Source organism: Nymphaea colorata, chromosome 5 (genome assembly GCF_008831285.2).
Source record: "Nymphaea colorata isolate Beijing-Zhang1983 chromosome 5, ASM883128v2, whole genome shotgun sequence".
In the NCBI taxonomy this organism is placed as follows: domain Eukaryota; kingdom Viridiplantae; phylum Streptophyta; class Magnoliopsida; order Nymphaeales; family Nymphaeaceae; genus Nymphaea; species Nymphaea colorata.
In genome coordinates, this window is record NC_045142.1 from 14,778,500 (window position 1) to 14,806,293 (window position 27,794).

General features: G+C 43.2%; 1 protein-coding gene across 2 annotated transcripts in view; it reads right to left on the reverse strand.

The window, feature by feature from the left end:
* LOC116254252 (6-phosphofructo-2-kinase/fructose-2,6-bisphosphatase) overlaps positions 1-27,794 on the reverse strand; it is a 95,474-nt gene that overhangs the window by 53,911 nt on the left and 13,769 nt on the right. For both annotated transcript variants that reach the window (XM_031629500.2, XM_031629497.2), the window contains exons 6-7: positions 2,868-3,077; positions 2,577-2,669 (exon numbers count right to left, since the gene is read on the reverse strand). In XM_031629500.2, coding sequence (XP_031485360.1) covers positions 2,577-2,669; positions 2,868-3,077 — 303 coding nt within the window. The remainder of the gene's footprint in view (positions 1-2,576; positions 2,670-2,867; positions 3,078-27,794) is intronic.

The following is a 27,794-nucleotide window of genomic DNA, read 5'->3' on the forward strand; positions in this document are numbered from 1 at the left end:
TTTTTTTTCGTATTTTGCCTAAAATAAATAAGCAGAGATTTGTTAAATTATAAAAAAAGTGTACATAATTTATGAAACAAGTCTATATTAACTTATTGTACCTTTATCTCAACTGCATGTTATATCAAACATAAACAAAGACATTCAATCTTCTATGTTCCAAGCTTCCAGCCTATTTCTCTTCCTATTTTGGATATGTTGAAAGACACTCCAATTTCTTTCACATTTACTTGCACCGCACATCTGACTGACAATTTTCATTGCAAAATTTCTGAGGTTTGGGCAATCACTTCCAAACCTATTCCACCATGAATCTAAACACAAATGGTATACTAAGAGAAACAACAAATATATGACTAAAGCAAATTGAAATTTCATGTATAATACTTGGATATATCGTTGTCTGGTCTTGAATAGTTGTTTTTCTTCCCATATCACATAGACAATTATCATATATTTCCATCTCAGGATGGACGGCATCTTGTTCACTAGGTTTCATAACTGATAAGTAATACTTCAATTTAGTCCAACAAATCATGCATGACCTCTCCGTTTTTTAATGTGGTAGAATATCTCATGACGTAAGTTAAATGATAGGCTACTGCATGCAGGGGTCGATGAAGTTGAATAGACCACCTTTTATCTGTGATATTCCAAATAGGTATGCATAATCTTTTTCCCCCTTTCGATTTTCTTTGATGGCCTCTTTTGCTTTATCCATAGCTTTAAAGAGATACCCCATGTCAAGCCTATCTTCGCTGTTAACGATAGGACTTTGATCAAAGGCATATTGATCTAAATAACTTAAAGCATGGTTCCCAAAATTCATTATTAAATAAATATCCAATAATTGCACAAGAAATTTTTTTTTTTTGTAGGTATGTATACATGCAGCCCATTCACCACTGGAGAAGATCTGTCTTAAAAGATTTTTTTGCTTGACTATACACAGTCAAACGTTTGTAGCAAATATAGTTTGCATAGGTCGGATCAATTTAGCTTTGCGTCCAAGTTTTCTCATGAAACTCCTTATATAAACGTGATTTCAAAAGAGGGAGAGAAGATCATTTCAATGATATCATTTTAATGATATCAAACAAAGTTTTTAAGACACACACACACACACACACAGAGAGAGAGAGAGAGAGATCATTTCAATGATATCAAACGAAGTTTTTAAAAACCTTGGGTTTTAAGATTCGAGGATCTGGGATCCTCAGATCTTAAATCAGCCCCGGATGTAACATCCTGGGCTATCAAACACTGCCTAAAGGAAGCCACGGATTTAATGAATGAAAGAACAAAATGTAAACAGAATTAGATGCCCTTAACAAAGTTTAGACTTGAGAAATACAAGATCTCTCTCCAAAAGAGAATGTTATTTGGGGTAGATCGGCTTACAAAGCCTAAATAGAATGTGATGGACACTTCTATGTATATAGTGCTAGACTTCTTGTCAAAGAGTATTCACAAGAATATGATTATGAAAAAATTTTCCACCTGTATCTACAATGAGCACTATTAGAAACTCTTGTTTCTATTTTATTCGTTAAAGGATGGAATATATATGGACATTAAAAATGCATTTCTTTAATGGAAACTTGAACACGAAGTATATATAGAAAGTCCATTCACATGAACATTCTTTCTTGTAAGGTTTTTCACTTGCAAAAGCCCTATATGGACTTAAGCAGACTCCTAAAGTTTGATTTGAACAATTTAGGGAAGAATAGTTGCTACCTTGACACAACACTACTTTACACTCCTGAAGTTCGATTTGATAGATTTAGGAATGGTTTTGGATTCAAACTGTTGCTATCTTGACACAACACTATTAACAAAGTCTAATGCAAGTATTGTTATACTGCTTCCTATGTGGATATAATAACTAACAAAAAAAGTTGAAAGAGATTAAAAATGTTAAGAAAAAATAAAGTGAGAGATGCTGAAGCTCTTATCAGTATTCAACATGAAAAACTCTTCCTGAAGTAGCAAAATCTTCCTTTTAGATGATTTGTACTGGTACTAGAACTATAGTCAACTCCCTGTAATGCTCTTCAAGCACAAACGTTTGTCCTTATTGAGGACTCCTTATTGATCCGACCTATACAAACTATATTTGCTACAAACGTTTGACTGTCCTCAATAAGGAGTCCTCAATAAGGAATCTTGTAATGCACACAATACCACTTTCCCACTTTCATGGGCATATTTAGATGTATTGTGTGCATTACAAGCCCCCTTATTGAGGACAGTCAAGCAATGGCCACTGCTTATAAAGAAACTAGCTCTGTTTCACATACGTATTCCGTTCCACCTAACTAATAGGACAAACAAATAACTGCAAAAATAAACATGAAATTAAAAAAGTAGAACCAATTTCAATTTTTGACAGAGAAATTGAAGCTAACAGTCAAAAATCTATTGTCATTAATATAATACCAAATAAATCATTCACAAAAATCTATCTTTTATAATGTGCAAAAGTCTCCAACCAAAGTGAAATCAATCTGGTGAACAAAGCAGCTTCTCAGAATAGAAGATTCTGTAACACACACAATAGAATCATAGATTACCAGAACAATAGCCAATTTACGGTCCTCTTTTGGTCCAAGCATCTGATCAGCTATAGCTGCTGCTGCAACAGCTCCTGCAGCTGCCGGCATAGTCTTCGAAAGATTGAATACATAATGGAAGGATTAGAAGAATACCAGAGGAGTATGCAACCAAAACTGCATTAAGTCTGATAGTAAAGGACATTGTTACAAATGAAATAAGGAATAATTAAAATAGATTTAAAAGATGACATATCAGCAAACCAAGGAGCATATACAACAAAATTCAGTTTTCAACAGGCACACACCAACCTTGACTTGTGAATCCAATTTAAGATCTCCGCTCATGATGATAGTTGCACTGGATGATCTAGCATGCCTGGGGGAACCAACACCCCTATCCACAAGGAATCCCCTTTGCCCATCTTGTTTTCGAAGAGGTGAAACTGCTCCTACTGACTTATCAACCATGCCAGGGGCAGCAGCAACTATCGGATTGTCTGAAATGGTGGCCTCCATGTCCTACATCAAAAACATGTGAGTGCTGATATTAAATGTTCCTTTTATAAAAGGTGTTTCATATTGTTCATAAACAAATTTGATGGAAAAAAAGAATATTTTATTAACTTAGAAGAACAGATTGAGCACTCAGATCTATTACCAATGAAAAACAAACAAGTTTTGTTATTTAAATCAGTGTTCGTTCTTATATCACAAGAAGGCAAGTAAAATTAGATTAGAAAAATAGGAACCCAATGAAACACTTATCTGACTAAAATTGAAACTGAAATACAAGATTCATGGACAAAAAGAATGTCAATGTTATATGAAGCACTGGTCAAAGCCTCAGTTGCAATTATGAAATATACGCACAAACAACAACATATCAACCATCATATTTAACCTGTAACCACACCAATTTTCATTACAGGTGGGCGGATCCGGATCAGGGTGCAGACCCATACCTGAGGACCTTACCTGTGCTGAGAGGAGCCAGACGGCTTGAGGGTTCCTCTCAGATCTCTGATGAAGCGAAGAAGAAGAACAAAGGAAGAAGGAAGGAGAGAGGCAGAAGAGCAACGGAAGGACAAGGCGGTGGTAGGAGCTGAGGAGGAGGAGGAGGAGGAGGTGGCGGCAGCAGAGGATGGACAGAAGGTGGCAGCAGAGGGAGAAGGAGGCAACGGAAGACAAGAGGGGAGATAATCTCTCTCCCAGTTTTTCTCGTCCTCCCTCTCGATCGCTCTCATTCTTTCTTTCACTCTATCTCCTATTCTCTCCCTCTCATCCAAACTCTCTCCCTCATTCCCATTCTCTCCCTAGCTCTCTTTTGCTTTCTCCAACCCCTCACTCTCGCGCTCATCCTGCTGCTCTATCACTCTCTACCGCATTCTCTTGCTCACTCTGTAACGGTCGTTATTTTTTTTGGGCAGGTCGGGTCGGGACCCGGACCCGCAGCTTACCCGCGGGAGAGCCCGACGAGGGCTGTTCTCCCTCGTCCTCATCTCGCTCTCCCCCTTTTCGTTGCCGTTCTTGCCGCTAGGGAGATCCACGCAGAGAAGAAGAAGAAGAAGACGGGGGAGGTGCCGGCGGCGAGCGGCGACGACGGCGGCTGAGGCGGCGGCGCTTGGGTAAAACTCTCTCCCTCTCTCGTTCTTTGTTTCCCTTCTCCGCCACTCTCATGTTCCTTTGCCCTCCCTACCGAATGCTCTCTCTCTCTTCCTCTCCCTCGCCCCTCTCTTTCCCCCTTTCCGATAGCCCTCTCCCGCACGGTCCCTCTCCTTACTCTCCCACCGACTCTCTCTTCTCTCTCGTCCTCTCCCCTCACTGCCCTTCTTCCCTTTTTTTTGTCTGAACCTCTCTCTCTTTGTCTTCCCTTGCCTCACGTACCCTAAGTGAGCTCGTTCTCCCCATTTTTTTTTCTAATTGTTTTTCCCCTTATCCCAATCGAGCACTCCCTCACGGTTTTCAGCTTTGTTTGTTAGGATTCCAGCTTGGGAAACGTGTTTTTCCCCTCCTAGCAGCGAGTAGGCAGTGTTGGTGGTGGAGGTTTAGCACGATTTTTGCCGTTCGGGGACCGATTGATCGCTTGAGGTGACTGTCGGAGGCGTTGCAGCAGTTCAGATTCTTGATTTAGGGTGAGCGAGACATAATCAAGCCCAAATTATTGAATATTATCTTTTAGAGCATGTATAATTATTGTTTGTGCATGCTAGGGCTTAGAATTGATGTTTTGAGATGCATGTTAGCGATTTTGCTTTTGGGGAAAATGTGGGGTTATGATGGAGAAGCGATGATTCATGTGTTTGTTGATCTTTTAAGCATGATGAGTTGATTTTCGAAGTAATAGGGAAGCATGGTAGCGTTTGTATGGCTGTGGGGAAGATTTAGGATGGTTTTGGTGAGCTTGTAGCACACGTTCTGGTGAACGGGTGCGTCTTGGAGTTAAACAGGGAAAGCGTACGTAAGTTGGATGTGCCTTTGGGGTTGACGCCTTGATTAAGAAAAAGAAAGTTTGGAAAAAGGCGTTTGTGATAGATGGATTGATGGCTTTGAGTTTTGACTTTTGTTGGCACGGCTAGAAGTTGGGAAGTGGCCTTTTAGAGGGCTTGTAGGTCGACACTACCCGTCGACACCCTCTTGAGGCGATGACACGTGCCTCAAGGATTTTGTCTCGTATTTGTTTGAATTGTTTAGGTATCTAGTAGGAGTCTTACCTTTTGTTTATGTCTGCAGGTGCTCCGGGCACGTCCCGTCGACCTTGAGTTCGAAGCTCGAGGAGTTTTGAAGAATTTGGTGAGCGCGCCACAGGTATGGTGACATTCCAGGCAAATCCATGCCTGGGCAAATGTGTGATTGTGTGTTCCTAGGATCAGGGGATCCTAGGATTGTGATGTTAATTGATTGATTTCCTTGTGAATGAGTATACGTATGTTGCTTGTATGATATGAATGGGTTAGAAAGATTATTAGTCGTTTGTTTTGAAAAGGTTACGTAATTGCATGTGCATGCTAGAATTGATAACTGTTTAGGACAGATGAGGTGGGGTATCGAGTCGAGTGTCTCCTCGACCCCAATTGTGCATTAGAAAGCATCATAGAATGATAACTGCATAGGACAGCTACGAGCCAACCGCAGATCGAGACTACTCTCTGTGGTTTGGCTAAGTTTTTCAAAAGATGTGATTAATGAGATGATTGTTATGAATGTGTATGTTGTTGCATATCCATTGTCATGGGCAATGATGCAAATGGATGATTTGGAGGGTAGTTGTACCTGTATGGTATGACGGCTAGCAATGACTGTTACTGTATATATAGACCTCAAGTGGAGGTGATCGGAGGTGTGGGTGCACTCGTGAAGTGTACTAACCTCATGTGCTAGCCAGTCGTCTTGTGAATGTGTAACTATAATGATAAGAATGAATAACTAAGAGATGAGAGGCCAGTGGGATGTGGCTATGTGTGTGGGAGACGTCCCCTTTGTTTACCACTGGTCTCGCCTGTTCGGAGCGCAGGCGGTGCAAGGCCCCAGGGTACTGTTGTGTGTTGTGCTTGGAGCGTGGGCTCCCGCCTTCCCAACCTAGGTGTCCTAGGGAAGGTTGAGTATCTCTCCTTGGACTTCACACATCCATGGATGAGTGCTCTACCGCTGCAGCGGATGAAATGGATCCATACTGTTATGGGCCACCACGGGAGTTGTCTCTCGGCTGTAGGCCGCCCATGGTGTGCACGTGCCTGTGTTGCACCCACAGGAACTGTTAATTCACTAAAGTTAATGAAAATGTAATGTAGATGATTGTATATGTGACTGTTGTGCATGTGATGGATATGAAAGCATGTGATTGAATTGTGTATTGTGGCCATTGAGTGGCTTGTACATGTCGTGCTCTGACACGACATGATGATGAATGATTTTAAGAATTGTTTTCTGATTTGAGCCCTAACTGAGAGGGTTTGGTATTTTGCTGGCTTGTTGCCATACTGCGAAGGCTAAGCCTTCATTTGTTTCTTTTTTCAGGTTTTGGCAGATCCGGGGCAGCAGGTTGAGCAGATGGCTTCACTCACGTCCTACTGGGGAGGTTTTGGGATGTGTCTTTTGTAGTGCCGGCGCGTCTTATTTTGGTTTTATTGATGCCTTGTTTTTGTTAGGCATCAATTATATAGTTTGGGGCATTTTTGTTATACATCGATGTGATTTTGTATGAATTGAAATGATTATATAAATGAAAGTTCGCCCCATTGTTTTGAATGGCATGGTTCCTTCACATTTGAATTGTAGAGTAGTCGCACCTCGATGCTTTATGTTTAGAAAAAAAATGTTTGAGTGTCAAAAGGTCGGGGTGTGACACACTCACTCTCCCATGAGCTCTCTCTTGCTCTGACCCTTGTTCAGATCCTCTCCCAATCTCACGCTCTCACCCTCCCATCCTCTCTCACTCACTCACTCCCTCACGAACCCTCACGCTCACCCGGTCTCCCACTCTCACCCTCCCATCCTCTCTCACCCACTCACTCCCTCACGAACCCTCACGCTCACCCGGTCTCCCACTCTCACCCTCACATTCCCTCTTTCTCTCATTTTCTCATTCTCATCATCTCTTGGTGCTGCTTTTGGGTTTGGCAGCTTGGGAAATACGATTTTCTCATTTTTCCAGCAAGTAAGGGAGTTGGAGACAACAACAGCACACCATGCAAATGGTGGCTAGAGGGGCATTTGCGGTGACTACGAGGCCCTCCTACAGTAGCTAGAGCTCCATAAGAGTGGTAAGCAAGGCTGATCAACCTAATTTTAATTGATGTGTGTCTTGAAAATGTTGACCATTATCATTTCAGTATGTTGGACTAAAAGTTATGTGTTTAAGGAGCATGATAGAAATTTTGTTATATAAGGGACGGTATAGGACTAATTTAGTGGGCTATCGATTCATGCTATCTTTTGTATGAATGCTACATTGCAGATGGGGTGAGAGAACTTGTGTTGACTTGCACGTTAAACAGTCAACATGAATTTTAGTAACATGCTCAAGTGTATGAAAGAGATTCTCTTTCCTTGTTGGTCTGATTGATTATATACAGATGTTAGTGAACTTAATGTTGCATCATCATTGGATCTTTAATGAGAAGGCTAATGTAATGGTTGTAACACCCTAGAAATTTAGTCCCGTATTAAATATTGTGAGGGATCTTCAAGGGTTTATAAAGGGGGTCATTACCATAAATGATTGTCCTGGTTCCTAGCCTTTTTAAGGTTGGAGCCAAAACTGTTAGGGGGCGGGTTGGAATCCGCCAAACCAGGGACCCGAGCCTAGGAGTGGGTCGGGTTGTTTCAGTGGTATCAGAGCCGTTTCAACACTCGAACCTAGGGTCCCACACGCACGGACGCATGTGCCTTAAGGGTGGCGGATTGTAACACCCCCGAAAATTTAGTCTCGTATTAAAGATTGTAAGGGATCTTCAAGGGTTTATAAAGGGGTTCATTACCATAAATGATTGTCCTGGTTCCTAGCCTTTTTAGGGTTGGAGCCGAAACTGCTAGGGGTGGGTTGGGATCCGCCAAACCAGGGGTCCGAGCCCAGGAGTGGGTCAGGTTGTTTCAATGGTGATGTCTCAATATGACTTTAGCAGTCTAAACTTGTTCTAATTATTTGATTTGGTGGTTAGTAATCTATTGAGCAAATTCATACCTAGCGACCCTAATTGTACGGTCCCATAACCATTTGGGACTAGCAAGCAGTGTAAACTGTGGTTGGCAATGTTAATGTGTTACTTGTGATCGATAGGATGGGGCATCTCATGTTTGGATTGAGTTCGGGCGAAGACTCATGTGAGCATGTGGCAATTTAGGTGAAGAGACTCCATGAAGTATATAAACACACACACACACATATATATACATATATATTACCACATAGCAACACATACTTGTCGGTAAGATGTCATGATTCATTGAACCAGAACAACATTGATAACTTCAATTCAAGTCTCAACTAGAAGGAAGAGTCAAGAGGCAACATTGTCAAAAGAGTATTGTAAGTCGTATCAGTCCGGCCTATAGATACCTTGTATCATATGTGTATCGTAAAATTATTTTTTTAATTCAAAAAAATAAAAAAAATCATAAAAACATAAAACAAATAATAAAATCTAGAAAAATAAAGAATGTAGTTTTTTAATGAAAAAAACATGTTGCTAATGACAGGCTTATTACTAAGTATGAAGTTACTTCACAAACATTAATAAGTCGTAGTATCATATAGTAACATAGCATGATCTAAGACATCAAGAAACATAAATTTATAAGATCATCTACATAATAACTCATAAATAAGTCATAAGATCCATAACACATCAAAAAACAAGCTTTACATACATATACATCACATCACAAGACGAAATTGCTCAATTTTAATCCAAATAACAAATGAAAACAGCTTCTTTCATAATCTTTGTCGTCTTTATTTTAATTTCATCTTTTGTAGAAGATATAAACTCACTTTCTCTAAACAAGAATCAGTCATCCATGCATAAATCTGCCTTCAAATCGACAATTTCATGGTAAAACCGATTATTCCTTTTCAAAATTGTCACAACCTTCCCCTCCTTCCAACTATTAGATATGTTCACAAATGAAGAGGGAGGGCATGTTTCAAAAATTACTTAAAAAATGACCAATATTGTGGAATATAGGCTGTGTATTGCATGATATATTTGATACACATACGATACACAACCTTTCTGCAATATAGGTGGTGTATCGTATCGTAAATTTGAAAAGCAACAGTATGTATCGTACAATATGGTGACACGTACAACATTTTCGAGAGGTATCCAAACAATAGGCTGATTGAAAGATCTTTTTATTTAGATCGGTCTGCTCCAAAACCATGTGGAAGAGCTTGAAGAAATTTCCTACAAGAAGATTCAATCTCTCGGCACCTTCTTGAAACCTCAACTTTTGACGTGATAGTTTCTTCTTATCTAAGTAGATATTAATGGCAAATTAAGTGTGTAGAGAACTTATTGTTTTGAGTTTAGTAGGTGAACCAAGAACATCGAGCCAACCCTAAGCAACATGATACAAAGCTCGAGTGATTTTTGTTGTTCGTAGAGACGCACGTCAAGTATGATGGCCTTCCAGACAAATCCCTACCTAGTCCTAGTGCCAAATATGAATTGAGTTCTCCACTCCTAAGTGGGGGTTAATAGGATCATTAGATCATGTGAACATTCCCCTTTTTGAATGGTGTGTAAATTGGTGTTCTATGTGACGAATGAATGATTGTATGAAATTGTTGGTTGACTTCAAATATTGTGCATGCTAGAAATGTAATTGCTTAGGACAGATTGCTTAGAACAGCTTTGTGTGGAATATCGAGTCGAATACCTCTTCCATCTCGATTGTGCATTAGTAAGCACCTAGCATGATAACTACTTAGGACAACTATGTGCTAACCATGGATTGAGACTACTCGCCGTAGTTCAGCTAAGGTTTGGTGTGAACTGAATTGTGTGAAATTCCCTAAGGTTTTGTGTGAACTGAATTGTGTGGAATTCCCTTTTTCCTTTGTGATTTTATGTGTATTGAATGCATTAAATGGGTAAATGTACCTTTTGAGTGTCATTCAGCTAGCCCCAAGGGTAATGACTAGATGCATGACCTTCTTACGAATGCAATTTGGGGTTGGTTTGGGCTCAAGAAGTTGAGTCAACCTTGAGTTCTAGCCAATCATAATATGTATGTTTTTCACACCATTAAGTCCTAAGAAATGTTAATTTGTTTAGGCCAGTTGAACAAGACAATATGTTTGGAATACATCCCACCTTCACCACTGATCTTGCATGCTCCTAGTGCACGTGGTGCAAGGTCCCAGAGTATCGTTATGTAGTGTGCTAGGAGCATTGGATTCCCACCTTCCCAACCTGGGTGTTTTAAGAAGGCCGAGCAAAATGCCCTTAGAATACGTTCCCTAGTAGACTGCTCTGCCGCTTCAGGGAGTATAGATCTATAGTGTTTTGGACCACTATGAAGGGTTGTCTCCCAACCTGAGGTCACCTGTGGTATGCACGTATTTGTGTTTTGCATCCACAGGAGCTGTAAATTGAATATGAGAATGTGAACAAATTGATTGCGACTACCAATTAAATATATGACGATTAGTTAGATCCTATATGTTGCAATGTTGTAAAAAGAGTAGCGTAACGCATACCGGTTGGGCCAACCTATACACCATATCGTAACGTATCGCTAATGTAGCGTAGCGTATCGTAAAATTAATTTTTTAATTTAAAAAAATATTGAAGATAAAAAAAATAGAAAAAAATCATAAAAAATCCAAAAAAATAAACAATAAATCAGTAATCAAGAAAAATGTATTTAAATATAAAAAAGATCATCATACATGAAGAATATTTATGTGTATCAACAACACATTCAACAATAAGAAATCAAAGATTCAAAATAACATAATAAGCATCCTTCACAATTTTAAACTTGAAAATTTTATAGAATCTTAGGACTTAGAGTCTTAGGACTTAAATTACATTACAATTTCATAAATTCAAAGCATATAGTTATCATCTTTCATGATTCAACGATAATATCTCCCAAATCAATGAATCCTCAGTTATTTTTTATGAAAATGGGCAAAATCTCTCCCTCCCACGTCTGTTGGAGTCTTTAAAGTTTAAACACAAGAAGAGAGAAAGGGAGGAGTGTTTAAACTTTAAAACATAACGAATCTTGTGTTTTCCCCCATATCGTATGATACAAAGGTGTATCGATCGTATCGTACGATACGGGCGATATTCTTATGATACACAAGCGTATCATGTATCGTAAGCGTACCGTATAGGTTTTCTAAACCTATACGATACGGATAACACTGAGTTGTGGTATATAGAAGGGACTGCATTGACATATTAAGATAATATATGTATCCATCTAGGTGTAGTTGTGGTTAAGATGCCTTATATACTTCATTTCCAGATCTTAACCCTTACCCTAGAGGGCTAAGGATTTATCTGGTTTGTCGTTATATTTTGTAGGTTCTGTAAATCAGGCCCAAAACTTAGGCAAATACTTCAAGAATATCACTCTTGAATCTCCCACTAACTCAACTAGGCAATACACAAGAGTCCTCTAACAAGAGGATAAAGAAAACATGTATTTATCTTCAACAATAATACAAGAAGTGGGTTAACAAGCCATGGGTTAAAGAGAGGGGAGCCTACACTATATATAGAGGAGAGAACTGTAGAAACACGCAGCAGAAGAAGAGAAAGAAAAAACAAACACAGTATTTACGTGGAAAACCTCGAAACGAGGTGAAAAACCACGGGGAAGCTCTAACCTAGGGGCAAAACCGAAACCCTAGGAGAGAGAAAACTTAATTCACTTAATCAACAATTACAATAAGTGATTAGAATAAAAGAGGGAGGAAGAGAGACCTGCCTAGGGAACCGAGCCCATCCTCGGTTCCCGCACCTATGGGTACCGGGTCCATATCCAAACCCGGTTCTCTATTACACGGTATTCTAACACTCCCCCTCAAGCCTGGTATACATGTCAAACATACCAAGCTTCCTAACATTTTTTTCAAATTGAGATGTACATAAGGCTTTAGTTAGAACATCTGCAATTTGATCTTCAGACTTCATATAAGGAAGGATCAACTCCTTTGAATCTATGCGCTCCCGTATGAAGTGGCGATCTATCTCCACATGTTTGGTTCTGTCATGCAGGACGAGATTATTTGCCAGGTTAATCGCAGACTTATTGTCACAATACATTTTCATCTTCTCTTCAATTTCAATTCCAATATCTGCTAGAAGAATCTTTAGTCATAACATCTCTGTAACCCCCATAGCAAAGTCCTGTATTCAGCCTCAGAACTGGATCTAGAACAGACCTCCTGCCTTTTACTCCTCCATACCACCAGGTTTCCCCCTAGAAAGATGCAGTACCCTATGGTAGATCTTCTCGTATCCGTGCAACCAACCCAATCGGCGTCAAAGTATCCTTCAATATTAAGTTTGTCCTGCCGTGTATACAATAACCTTTTACCTGGGTTATTCTTCAGGTACCCCTAACACTCTTTCTGCACTCTTCCAGTGACAATCAGTAGGAGCATGCATAAACTAACTCAACACATTTACAGCATAAGTAATACACGGCGAGTAAGAGTAAGATAAATAAGCTTACCAACCAGCCTCTGATACCGTCCTTTTCCTTCCTCATCCAGGATGTTACCAGTTTTGATACTTATCTTTGTACCTGACTCCATTGGAGTTAGAAAGGGCCTGCATCCCAGTTTACCTGTCTCTTTCAGGAGGTCCAGAGTGTACTTCCTTTGGCTCATAACAAGCCCTGTCTCTGATCGTGCAATCTCTATTCCCAGAAAGTACCTTAATTTTCCCAGATCTTTAAGGTCAAATTCAGCAGCTAACCTCTCCTTCATCTTCCTTTTTTCTTCTTCATCATCACCTGTGACAATCATATCATCAACATACACAAGAAGAATGCTCACCAGGCCACTTCTCTGCTTAATGAACAGGGTATGATCACCATTTCCTTGTTTGTACCCATTTATCTTCATTACCACCCTCAGTCTTTCAAACCATGCTCTAGGGGACTGCTTCAAGCCGTACAGGGCCTTCTTGAGATGACAGCATTTTCCACTTTGAGCATATCCGGGAGGCGTGCTCATATAGACCTCCTCCTCTAGATGGCCGTTCAAGAAGGCGTTCTTGACATCAAGCTGGTCCATGCCCCACTTCTTTTGCACTGCAAGTGCCAAAATGACCCTCACAGTCTTCAGTTTTGCAACAGGAGCAAAGGTTTCAAGATAGTCAATTCCGTATTTTTGGCTGAACCCCTTTGCAACCAGACGAGCTTTATACCGTTCCAGAGTGCCATCAGGTTTATACTTCACACTAAACACCCACTTGGAACCAACTAAGTGAGTCCCCTTAGGAATATCGACCACTTCCCAAGTGTTGTTCTTTGCCAAGGCATCAATCTCCTCTGTCATAGCCTGTAGCCATTTAGGATCCTCTCTAGCATCTTCCACACACCTGGGAATCACAGACATAGACAGAGTGGTAATAAAGCATTTGTATTCTTTACTGAGGTTTGAATATGAGACGAATCTCTGAATAGGGTGAGAAGTACATGACCTGGTCCCCTTGCGCAGGGCTATGGGAAGCTCTTCATTCATTGGACTTGGTTCATTCGGGGAACTCACAGGATTGGGATTGGTTACATCAACAGTCTCAACCACATCTTTCTCCTTTCTAGTGTAAACCTGCCCAAACAAATGATCACGGGATGTGGGCTGATCATCCACAGGGCCCCCTTCCACATGACTGTCTTTATCATCTTTAACTGTATCTTCCACACTGTGACTAAGTTAGTAGTCCAAGAAATCAGTAAACTGAATAAACTGCTTTGGAGAATACTCTTCCACACTGTCCCTTATACACTCCCCCTAAAGAGGATTCACAAGAAAATACGCCTCATGTTCATGAAAGGTAACATCCCGGGAGACATAGATTTTGGAGGTAGTAGGATCAATACATTTATATCCCTTCTGAGTAGCTCCACTGTCAACTACCCAATCACCAAGTAAGGGATTACCTTGATCACTTGTGGCAACAAGAGCTTGGGCTAACTGAGCTCCGTCAGACGTGGAGGCTTCCTCCTTAGTAGTAGATAACCAGCTGATATAAGCTTGTAATTCCTTGATTTGGTCAGAGAAAAGCTTCGGTTTTTCAACACTGGGAGAGCTCGTATCAGGCACAGGAGGACCCCGCCTACCAGAGGGAGGACGACCACGGGTAAGCCTCTTCTCAGGATGAAGATCCCAACAAAAATCAACTGAGTGTCCCAACTTGTTACAGTGACTGCAACGTCGAATAGGACGCTGCCCAGTCCCTGGAGCACGGCTAACAAAAGCAGAGGGTGAACTACCATGACTAGAGTCAATGTGCATCACTTGACGGCGTTGTTCCTCAGATTCCACCCAGGCATACACCTCCTCAATTCCAGGGGTCTCGTCACAGTTGAGAATTTGACCCCTAATGGATTCAAACTTGTAGAGATACGAACAAGAAGAAGAAGAGGAAGAGAAGCAATGATCACGATGTAACGTGGAAAACCCTCAACACGAGGGAGAAAAAACCACGAATGAGGAGGAGTTGGTGCCCACTAGCAGCCAGACTCTCTCTCTCTTAAGATTATCATTAACACTTAAGGATTAGGGTTACATGACTTAAGTAGAGCCCAAAACGGGCTACAAGGCGGGTCGGGTATGGATCCGGACCCGAAACCCACAATCTATCAACACTCCCCCTCAAGTTGGGCGTACATATCAAACATGCCCAACTTGGATACATTCCTCTCAAATGAAGCTGAAGGAAGAGCTTTCGTCAGAACATTAGCAGTTTGGTCTTCAGACTTCATGTAAGGTAAGATCAACTCTTTCGCATCAATCCTTTCCCGAATGAAGTGACGATCAATTTCAACATGTTTTGTTCTGTCGTGAAGTACAGGATTGTTGGCTAAGTTGATTGCAGACTTGTTATCACAATACATCTTCATAGGTCCTTCAATCTCTATTCCAATGTCAGTCAACAATATCTTCAACCATAATAACTCTGACACTCCCATAGCAACTGCCCTATATTCTGCCTCTGCACTGGATCTAGAGCAAACATCCTGTCTCTTGCTCCTCCATACAACAAGGTTTCCTCCCAAGTAGACACAGTACCCTGTAGTGGATCGTCTGGTATCACCACAACCTGCCCAATCCGCATCAGAATAGCCCTCGATTTCCACAGTCTCTTGTTTCACATACAGGAGTCCCTTACCAGGATTTTTCTTCAGGTAGCATAGCACTCTGTCCACAGCCTTCAGATGTGCATCGGTTGGCGCATGCATGAATTGGCTCAAAACATTCACCGCAAAGGTGATATCAGGTCTCGTGAGGGTAAGATAAATTAGCTTCCCAACCAAACATTGATATCTTCCCTTGTCTTCTTCACAGAGAGGCTCTCCATCTCTAAGACTCAACTTGTGCCCAGTGTCAAAAGGGGTAGGAGTAGGTCTACATCCCAATTTACCAGTTTCTTCCAGCAGGTCTAATGTATATTTCCTTTGGTTTAGTACAAGACCAGTACTAGACCTAGCAACCTCCATACCAAGAAAATACCTTAGTTTTCCAAGATCTTTGAGGTCGAATTCTGTAGCCAGTAACCCTTTTAGCTTGATAATCTCCTCCTCATCATCTCCAGTAACAATCATGTCATCTACGTAGACGAGCAGGAGAGTAACCTTGCTCTCCTTCTTCTTCACAAACAGAGTGTGATCTCCATTTCCTTGTTTGTATCCATGACGTATCATCACTCTTCTCAGTCGTTCAAACCACGCTCTGGGCGATTGCTTAAGGCCATACAATGCCTTTTTTAGCTTACAACACATTTCTGGTTCTTCATATCCTGGAGGCATATGCATATATACTTCTTCTTCGAGGTCACCATTGAGGAATGCATTCTTAACATCCAGTTGATACATCTTCCACTCCTTCATCACAGCTAGGGATATAACCACCCTCACAGTCTTCATTTTCGCAACAGGAGCAAAGGTTTCCAAGTAATCAATTCCATATTTCTGGCTAAACCCCTTGGCCACAAGTCGAGCTTTATATCTTTCAACACTCCCATCTGGTTTGTACTTGATGGTATACACCCATTTGGATCCAACTAGGTGAGCGGCTTCAGGAATCTTCACCACTTCCCATGTCAAGTTTCTTCTTAGGGCATCTATTTCTTCTTTCATTGCATCGGCCCACTTGGAGTCACTTTGAGCTTCAGCGACAGTCCTGGGAATCACAGCCAAAGAAAGAGTAGAAACAAAGCACTTGTAATCTTTCCCAAGTCTGGAATAAGAAACAAAATTACCAATGGGGTGTTGAGTACATGACCTGACACCCTTTCTCAGGGCAATGGGAAGATCGTCATTCTTCTTTTCAACCTCATCATGGGTCTCCACGGTCTCCTCGGTAGGACTTGGTTCATCCAGGGAAGGAGTGGCATTGGGATTGGAAGTAGATCTAGCATCACAAGTCATCACCTCTGTCCGAGTACCTCGTCTAGAGTAGAACTGTCCAAACAACTGAGGGCCTTCCTTCTCAATGCTATTGTCACCCATTTCCTCCTTCTCAGGCACATCAACAGTATTAAGTGATTCTGTTTTCTTGTAGTCCAAAAAATCTATAAACTGAAGTTCCTGTCTCTGAGAATACTCTTCCCTGCCCACAGACTGCTCCCCCTGAAGAGGATTCTCACCAAAGTAAGAGGCATGTTCCAAGAAGGTAACATCCCTCGTAACATAAGCTCGACCAGTAATAGGATCAATACATTTGTATCCTTTTTGCGTAGGGGAGTATCCAACAAAGACACCTTTGATAGACCTAGGATCAAGTTTCTTGACATTTGGACTGTGATCATGGATAAAACATACACAACCAAAAACACGAGGAGGAAGAGGAAATGGTGGACGACTGCCAGGAAGCAACGAGTGGGGAGTCCTACCATTCAAAACACGATTGGGCATGCGGTTAATAAGATAGGCACTAGTAAGAACTGCATCACCCCAATAGTGTTTAGGAAGATTTCTCTGAAACAAAAGAGCCCTGGTGACATTAAGAAGTTGACGATTTTTCCTTTCAGCTACCCCATTTTGAGGGGGGGTGTAACTACAGGATGTCTCGTGAACAATCCCCCGTTGTCTAAGAAACTCCTCAACAGGCCGACACATGTACTCACGGGCATTATCGGACCTGAAAGTTTTAACATTCGCACCATACTGGGTATGCACAAGAAGAATAAATGTCTCGATGATTCGAGGAACCTCGCTGCGGTCTTTTAACAAGTATATAAATGTAGCACGAGAGAAATCATCAATGAAAGTGATAAAATACTGGAAACCTTGACGGGTATGAATGCCCGAGGGTCCCCATACATCAGAGTGAATCAGAGAAAAAGCTTCATTAGCACAACTAGAAGAAAGAGGGTACGAAGCCCTCACATGTTTGGCAAACTGACAAACATCACAAGAAATGGAAGACACATCAAAGGAGGAACACAAGTCTGGAAACAAATGTTTCAAAATCCCAAAAGGTAAATGCCCAAAACGTTCATGCCAGTACATAAAAGACTGAAGACAATCTTCTCTTCTCTTATCTGTCTTGCGGATCGCTGTCAACAGAGCAGTAGCCACACGTATGGGAAGACGATATAATCCATCAGAAGCTAAACCAATCCCAATCCTCTTCCCTGTCACCAAGTCCTGCAAAACACAACGATCGGCAGAGAATATAAGTTCACAATTCAATTCTTTAGTAAGTCTACTGACTGATAAGAGATTTAAAGGAAACTGGGGAACATGTAAAGCGCCCTGCACATGAAATTTGTCCAACAAGGACAGAGTGCCTTCGCCTGCCACACAGGTAGAGGAACCATCTGCAAGAGAAACACGTTCCCTTCCCGAGGACAACTTATACTCATGAAACAATTTTGGATTACCTGTCATGTGATGAGTAGCACCACTATCGACAATCCATTCCCCCACAGAAGAGTTACCTTGATTGCCAATAGCTGCAAGAGCATGATTAGCTGTAGTTCCCTCTGAGGTCTCAGTCTTGTTGACATCGAGCCTGCCCAAATAAGCCCTTAGTTCACGAAGCTGGTCAGCAGAAATGGAGACTTTTTCTCCACTAGAGGCTTGCACCTCAGACACGGGCGTTCTCCCAGTCAAAGATCTCCCTCTGTTCCCCTTCTTTTCTGGATGAAGATCCCAGCAATAATCCACAGTGTGACCTGTCTTCTTGCAGTGAGTGCACCGGCGAAGAGACCTAGATGGGCCGCCAGGACCACGACTCACGAGAGCAGATCTCTCGTTATAGGGCACAAGTTCCCTCTTCCCTTCTTTTGTAACAAGCCTTCTCTGTTCTTCCGCTTCAACACAGGAGTACACATCTTCAATACTGGACACCTCCCCTGAATTCAAAATCTGACTTCGAACACCTTCAAACTCATCATTTAAACCTGCTAAAAATAGGAACACCCTGTTTTCCCATTCATGAGCAACATAGAGCGCCTGATCATGGGGACAATGCCAAGGAATATCAGAATGATAGTCAAGCTCTTCCCACTTGGCTTTCAAAGCCCCATAGTACTCTGCAACAGACGAGGTCCCTTGTCGAATGCCATAGACTGTCTTCATTACTTGGTAAGTACGAATTGCGGTCTTCTTTTGGCCATACATTTGCTCGAGAACCACCCACATGTCTCTAGCAGTCTTCTTCCGAAGGATAAGGGGCTGAATATCGGCGGAAACGGAATTGACAATCCAAGTTTTCACTTGATTATCCTCAAGAAACCAAGTATGCCACACATCACTTGTTCTTGCTGGTTCGGGGTTGCTCCCATCAATATAGGCCATGCGACCACGGCCAGCAATCCCCATGGTCATAGCAGGCGACCACGAGAAATAATTATCCTTGGTGAGGCGAAGAGTGATGACCTGCATGGGAACATTCTCAGTTCTAAAAACCCCTATTTCAGTGGGATTGGTGTTGACGGTTGACGAGGAAGAGGCTGCCATAATCACAGACCAGTAGGCAGCAAGGGCAGCAAGAAGCAATCACACGATACAACACCAAAAAACGGACAGAGAGCAGGAAACGGAACCAGGCAAAGCGGCGCGGCGCTGGGCGGGAACAGACCAGGCAGTCGGCGCGGCGCTGGGCGGAAACAGACCAGGCAGAGCGGCACGGCGCCGGAAAAGGACACGGCGTTGGGCGGAAAAAGACCGCCGCTGGACAGGTCGTCGTTTGGGCAGGCCGACGCTGGGCGGAAGCGGCTGAACGGGAACGCCGCTGGGCAGGCCAACGCTGGGCGGAAGCGGCTGAACGGGAACGCCGCTGGGCAGGGTGTCGCTGGGCGGAAGTAGCGGATTCCTGAGCGGCGCTAATCAGGGCGTCGCTGGGCCGGTTGTCGCTAGGCGGAGACGGCGGAATCCTGAGCGGCGCTGATCAGGGCGGCGCTGGGCGGAGACGGCGGCGGGACGACAGACGACGCTCGGGCACGAGCGTCGGGCACGGGCGAGACGATGAACAGTGCCGGGCGATTCTCCTCTAACACGGGCAAAAGACAACCAGAAACGCCGGAACTTCACGGCTCTGATACCATGTAGAGATACGAACAAGAAGAAGAAGAAGAAGAGAAGCAATGATCACGATGTAACGTGGAAAACCCTCAACACGAGGGAGAAAAAACCACGAATGAGGAGGAGTTGGTGCCCACTAGCAGCCAGACTCTCTCTCTCTTAAGATTATCATTAACACTTAAGGATTAGGGTTACATGACTTAAGTAGAGCCCAAAACGGGCTACAAGGCGGGTCGGGTATGGATCCGGACCCGAAACCCACAATCTATCAACAAAACTCATCACGCAGACCTCCCAGAAAAAAAAAAGTGCGGTCCATCCATTCTTTCTGCCAGTACTGTTCATGATCAGAACCACAATTCCAGTCATCATTCACATGATAGTCCAGTTCCTCCCATTTAGTCTTCAGGGCTCCATAGAAGGATGCCACAGACAAGTCACCCTGTTTAAGAGAATAAATGTTGCGTTTAATCTGGTATGTACGCAGGATTCTCTTTTTACGGCCATACATCCTCGACTTTCGCAAAATAAGGGGCTGAATATCAGCAGAAACAGAACTAATAATCCAAACCTTAACTTGACTATCTTCCAACGCCCAAGTCGCCCATCCAGGATCAGTTTTACTAGGCGCAGGTTTCTCCCCAGTGATATAGGGCAGACGACCGCGACTAGTGATCCCAATTTCAAGTGCAGCAGACCAAGAGAGATAATTGTTTTTGTTCAGCCGAATAGAGGTGACTTGAACAGGCAAATTTTCGCTCTTGGAATTGCTGCCCGTGTCAAAGGTAACATCGGTCTTGGAGGTCATCTCTTCAGCCATAACGACCACAAACAAAAATCCACCAGTCAGAGAATACCAGAAAAAACGCAGGAGGAGGACCCGGGCGCTGTGGCACTTTGCCTACAATGGAGGACGGGCAGCGGGATTTCCGGCAAGCAGGCACAGGGCGGGGAACAGGCCAGGCGACAGCGGGCGGCGTCGAACAACGAGCTGCATCGGCGCACCCAGGCGACGTCGGGCAGTGTCAGACCGGCGGACGGCGGCGGCGCATGCCAGGCGACGGCGGGCGGCGGTGGGACGGCGAGCTGCGTCGGCGGCGGGACTTAGAACTCCAGCAAGGTCAAACTTAGGGTTCCAAAAAAAAAACCCTAAATCACACACGAACGAAGAAGCCAAACAGCACGATTTTAGCTCTGATACCATGTAGAAACACGCAGCAGAAGAAGAGAAAGAAAAAACAAACACAGGATTTACGTGGAAAACATCGGAACGAGGTGAAAAACCACGGGGAAGCTCTAACCTAGGGGCAAAACCGAAACCCTAGGAGAGAGAAAACTTAATTCACTTAATCAACAATTACAATAAGTGATTAGAATAAAAGAGGGAGGAAAAGAGACCCGCCTAGGGAACCGAGCCCGTCCTCGGTTCCCGCGCCTATGGGTACCGGGTCCATATCCGGACCCGGTTCCCTATTACACGGTATTCTAACAAAAACAAAAGGAAGAAGAGAGCCAACCGTTGGGACTAGTCCCCTTTAGGGAATAAGGATAAAGAAGAAAAGGGGGGAAAAGGGGAAAATAAAAATACATAAAAAAGGGAAAAATTACATAAGTATCCTAATATCCAAATATATATAAAATATATATATATGTATACATATAAGACATATATTAGATAACTAATATATGTAATATATATATATAAATATATATATATAGATACATTTAGAATGCATACAATCTAATATTCTAACACCCCCCCTCAAACTTATGGTGTGATAACCGAAAGTTTGCTAAGGAGAAAATTAAATCTGGCAGCGGCAAGAGCCTTTGTGAAGAAGTCGCCTAGTTGATATTCAGAAGAAACATAGGAGAGATCAATGTTCTTTTGAAGGAATTCTTCACGAACATAATGACAGTCCATCTCTATATGCTTCGTTCTTTCGTGAAATGTGTGATTGCTAGCAATATAAATTGTACTTTTGTTGTCACAACAAAGCTTGACCGGATCCTTGACATGAATTCCCATATCTTTCAGCAAGCTCTTCAGCCACACTATCTCCATTGTTGTAGTTGTCATCGCACGATACTCAGCTTCTGTTGATGATAGTGGCACCTTATGTTGTTTCTTGCATCGCCAGAAAATTAAGGAATCACCTAAAAACACACAAAAACCAGTGGTGGAGTGCCTATTATTGGGATCTCCACCCCAATCAGCATCTGTATAAGCAACTAACTCTAATGTAGAAGAGGAAGACAGAAATAGTCCTTTGTTGATAGTGTTTTTCACATAACGGACAATCCGCATTGCCGCTCCCATGTGCACTGAGGTGGGTCTTTGTTGAAATTGGCTTATCACATGTACGGCATGAGCAATGTCAGGTCTGGTGATGGAGAGATAAGAGAGAGCGCCAACTATTTGCTGAAAAGGAGTGGGATTCTCCAATATCTCTCCATCATCAATTTTCATTTTTACTCTCAGTGCTTCTGGAGTATCCACAACTTTGTCATCTGAGATACCTGTTCTGTCAACTAATTCACTGGCAAACTTCATTTGAGAAAGAAGGTAACCCTGTTTGCTATAAGCAACTTCAATTCCAAGAAAATAAGTTAGTCTTCCCAAATCAGTCATTTGAAAGCATTTGTTAAGAAAATGTTTTACCTCTATAATCCCTTCATCATCACTCCCAGTAATAACCATATCATCAACATACAATAATAAAACAATTACACCTACGGAGGTGGTTTTTACAAACATGGCAGTATCAGAGTAGCAAGATTGAAAACCTTGATTAAACATGACACTACTAAACTTGTCAAACCAGGCCTTGGGAGCTTGTTTCAAACCATAAAGGGCTTTCTTAAGTCGTAAAACTTTGTTTTGAGGTAGATCAAAACCATGAAAAGCACTCATGAAAACTTCTTCCTGTAGGTGACCATTTAGGAAAGCATTTTTAACATCCATTTGAAAAATAGTCTAATGTTTAACAGAAGCTGTAACGCTCGTTGGTTCGGCGGGTCGGGTCGAGTTAGGGTCCAAACCCGGACCCAACCCCCACTCGCGTAAGGGCCCGACGCGAGGCCCTTCTCCCTCGCCTTTCCCTTCCTTCTTCGTCGTCTCTGGTGGTCTCCTGTGGCAGCGCAGAGGGAGGAGAGTGACGGTCGGGTGGTGGTGGCTGGAACGGCGACGGCGACGGAGGTGGCAACGGCGGCGGCAGCGGCGGCTGGGTAAACCCTCTCTCTCTCGTGCGATTTTTCTTGCTCTGCCACTCATGCCCTTTTGTTTGTTTTGCTCTCTGCCGCACGTCCTCTCTTCTTCTCTCTCGCCACTTTCTTTCCCCTCTTTCCGCTGGTTCTCTACTGCTCGACCCTCTTCTCACTCACCTGCACTCCCCCACCTGCTCTTTCTCTCTCTTCTCACCCCACGGCCGTTTTTCCCCCTTGACCGAACCCCTCCTCTCTCCGTCTCTCCTCTCTGTCAGCGTCCCTTTTAGTTTTTTTTTCCCCACTACTACCGTGGGTCTTTCCTAGCAACAGAGTTTGTGTTAAACTTTTTGGGGGGAAACTTAGGATTTGCGTTGGAAAGTGATATTCATGTACTTAATGATCGTTTAAGCATGATGGATTAATTTTCGAAGCTTTAGGGAAGCATGGTAGAGATTGTGAGGTTGTGGGAAAGTTTTGGAACCGTCGTAGGGAGCGTAGCGCAGACTTCGGAGAACGGGTGTATCATGAAGTTAATTAGGGATATATGCGTTTTGGGATGTGACTTGAGGTTGATGTCTTACTTAAAGAACGTTATTGAGGAAGGAATTAGTGATGGTTTGATTGATGGTTGAAGGCTTTGATAATTCGAGGCAACGTCAAGACGTAAAGGAGGAGGCCTATTGGAGAGCTTGTTGGTCGACACTACCTGTCGATACCCTCTTGAGGCGATGACACGTGCCTCAAGGATTTTATTTTTGTATCTGTTCGTTTCTGTTTGATTGGTGTAGGTATCTAGTAGAAACCTTATTCTTGTTTATGTTTGCAGGTGCACCGGGCTCATCCCGTCGACCTTGAGTTCGAAGCTTGAGGCATTTTGAAGAATTTGGTGAGCGCGCCACAGGTATGGCAACTTTCCAGGCAAATTCCTGCCTGGGGCAATTGTGTGATTGGGTGCTCCTAGGATCAAGGGATCCTAGGATTGTGATGTTAATTGATTGACTGTTTTGTGATTGAGTATGTGTATGTTGCTTACATGATATGAATGGGTTAGAAAGATTATTAGTCATTCGTTTTAAAAATGTTACGCATTGGCATGTGCATGCTAGAATTGATATCTGTTTAGGACAGATGAGGCGGAGTATCGAGTCGAGTGTCTCCTCGACCCCAATTGTGCATTAGAAAACATCATAGAATGATAACTGCATAGGACAGCTACGAGCCAACCGCAGATCGAGACTACTCTCTGTGGATTGACTATATTTTTCAAAGAGGTGATTGACATGATTGATGTGAGGATTGAGGTGATGATTGATATGAATGTGTATGTTGTTGCATATGCATTGCCATGGGCAATGATGCAAATGGATGTTTTAGAGGGTAGTTGTACCCGTATGGTATGACGGCTAGCAATGACTGTTACTGTACGTATAGACCTCATGTGGAGGTAATCGGAGGTGTGGGTGCACTCGAGAAGTGTACTAACCTCGTGTGCTAGCCAGTCATCTTGTGAATGTGTAACTATAATGATAAGAATGAATAACTAAGAGATGAGAGGCCAGTGGGATGTGGCTATGTGTTTGGGAGACGTCCCCCTTGATTGCCACTAGTCTCGCCTGTCAGAGCGCAGGCGGTGCAAGGCCCCAGGGTTTTGTTGTGTGTTGTGCTTGGAGCGTTGGGCTTCTGCCTTCCCAACCTGGGTGTCCTAGGGAAGGCTGAGTATCTCACCTTGGACGTCACACATCCAGGGATGAGTGCTCTACCGCTGCAGCGGGTGAAATGGATCCATACTGTTATGGGCCACCACGGGGGTTGTCTCTCGGCTGTAGGCCGCCCGCGGTGTGCACGTGCCTGTGTTGCACCCACAGGAACTGTTAATGCACTAAAGTTAATGAAAATGCAAAGTATTTGACAGAATGCATGTGACTGACGTATATGTGATTGATATGAATGCAAGTGTTATGTTTAAGCATGCTTCGCATGTGACTGATGTTGTGTTAGTGTGGCCATCAAGTGGCTTTTATGTGTCGCACTCAGACGCGACATGACGATAGATGGGTTGATATTTGTCCCTTTATTTGAGCCTTACTTGAGAGGGTTTGGCATTTTTCTGGCTTGTTGCCATACTGCGAAGGCTGAGCCTTCAGTTGTTTTCTTTTTCAGGTTTTGGCGGACCCGGGGCAACAGGTTGAGCGGATGGCTTCACTCACGTCTTACTGGGGTGGTTTTGGGATTGTCATTTGTAGTGCCGGCGCGTCATGTTTTGGGATTATTGATGTCTTTTTTTTGTTAGGCATCAATGTTATTGATTTTGGGGCTTTTTGGTCATGCACATAGATGTGAATTTGTAGGAAACAAAATGGTTATATCAATGAAAGTTCGCCCCATTGTTTTGTATTGCTTGGCTCATCGTCAATTTGAATTGTTTGGTAGTCACACCTCGATGCTTTATGTTTTGAGAAAAAAAAAAAAATAGTTTGAGGGTTAAACGGTCGGGGTGTGATAGTTTTGGTATCAGAGCCATGGAAAACCCCATTATGGATGTGAGTTAAAGTCTATCTGTGAAGCCGTGTTGCCCAGGTACGCATTTGTTTGATTAGTTGGTTATTGTAGTTTTGATTTTTCAAGTATAGGTATGTAATGTGATCTGTGTTTTGAACTTCGTGCTAATGCACGTTGTGATTTGACTTGTGAGTTTGGTATTGGTCGTGATTTGAGAATTAAGGATCTTGCTTGTACAGATGGAATATCATCGTAGGGGTAAGAAGCGAGCTGGGCCGTCTTCAGAGGCACATAGAGAGCCCAGCCCAACCCATTCTGATGCACATACTCCGCGGGGTGACAGTGCGTCAGAGCCCCAGTATGCCCAGCTGGGTGGGGGTGCCCAAACCCCACCGAGACAGACTCCGCCAGTGGATCAGCAGACTATCTTGCTGACCACGTTGCAGACGCTGACCACGTTAATGCAGTCTATGGTCGGTAATCAGAGGAGTAACGCATCTCCTTCGAGGGACACCAGTGCTCCAGTTCGGGAGAAGGCAACGACAGTGTCTTATCAGCAGTTTATGGCGATGCAGCCGCCTATCTTTTCAGGAGGGGGCAGTCATGACAAGGCAAAGGACTGGATTGAAGAGGTTGAACGTATTTTTGGGCTTCTGAAGGTGCCAGAAGAAGATAGAGTGAACTATGGCTCCTATTTGTTGAAGGGTGATGCCAAGAATTGGTGGCAATCAACTAGTGAGATTCGGTTCGCTGGCCAAGGGTCAATCTCATGGAAGCAGTTCAGAGATTCCTTCTTCAGCACATACTTTCCGGTGTATGCCAGGGACAAGAAAATGCAAGAGTTTCTAGATTTGCAGCAGAATCAGTCGAGCTTAGAAGAGTACATTACGAGATATCGGCACTTGGAGGTGTATTGCCCACACCTTTAAACTACCGATGAGGCCAGAGCGGGCAAGTTTGTGCGCAGGCTGCGAGATGGACTACGAAGCAAAGTGTTGACAAGTAGACCTCGTGACTTGGATGAGGCGGTTACAATGGCACGATGCATAGAAGAAGATTGGGTGAGGACACAGAAGGATCATCAGAAGAAAGCAGGCCAGCATTCACAAGGTGGACGGACACAGGTAAAGCGCCAACACTTTGCGGGCTGGACAAGGCCTTATGAGAGGCGGGATGACCGAACTTTCAGACGGAACCAGTCTACCCGTAGTGAGGCCACCCAGGGGTCAGTGGCCACTCCGACTTCTCAGAAGTGCCCCACTTGTTCTCGTGTGCACCCCGGGAAGCCGTGCTATCGGGTGACTGGGGCTTGTTTACACTGCGGAAGTATGGGACACTTCATCAAGGATTGCCCGTTGAAGAAAGAACGAGAATTGAAGAAGCCTGAAGCCGGTTCTTCTAGCGCACGACAGACGTCTGGACGTGTCTACGCTACTACTGTGGAGGAGCTCCAGGCACACGACCTCGTTGAAGGTACTTTACTTGTCAGTTCTCATTTTGCTAGAGTGTTATTTGACGCAGGAGCGACGCATTCTTTTATATCTAGTCGATTTGCTACCTCACTCGAAGTGTCGGCTAGAAGAATGCCGTATGTTTTAAAAGTTGTTAGTCCGATGTATGCTCAAGAGTCGTGTCGTGAGTATCTTCCTGATGTGGACGTGGAAATCCATCAACTTCACCTACCTGCACAGTTGGTGATCCTCGGTCTCAATGAGTTTGATGTGATTTTGGGTATGGATTGGTTGTATGCGCATTATGCCATTATAGATTGCAGGAAGAAGCAGATACAGATGTTGACTAATGAGATGCAGCCTGTGGAATTTCATGCTCGTAGGGTCAGTCGAACTGATAAGATAATGGTGTCTGCATTGAAGGCTAAGCGATGGATAGATAGTGGAAGCGTTGCCTTCTTGGTCAATGTGTTGATCAATGAGGCTGAACGGATGAGATTGCAGGATGTTGCCGTGGTGAGTGAGTATCCTGATGTGTTTCCTGAGGAATTGTCGAGTTTGTCTCCAACTCGAGAAGTGGAGTTCAAGATAGAGTTGTTACCAGGGACAACTCCTATTTCTAAGGCACCCTACCGTATGGCACCAGCAGAGTTAGAAGAGTTGAAGAAGCAACTGCAGGAGCTCTTAGATAAGGGCTTCATCCGACCTAGCGTGTCTCCTTGGGGAGCACCTGTACTGTTTGTGAAAAAGAAAGATGGGACTATGCGCTTGTGTATAGATTATCGTATGTTGAATCAAGTCACCATCAAGAATAAGTATCCGCTTCCAAGAATTAAAGACTTGTTTGATCAGCTTA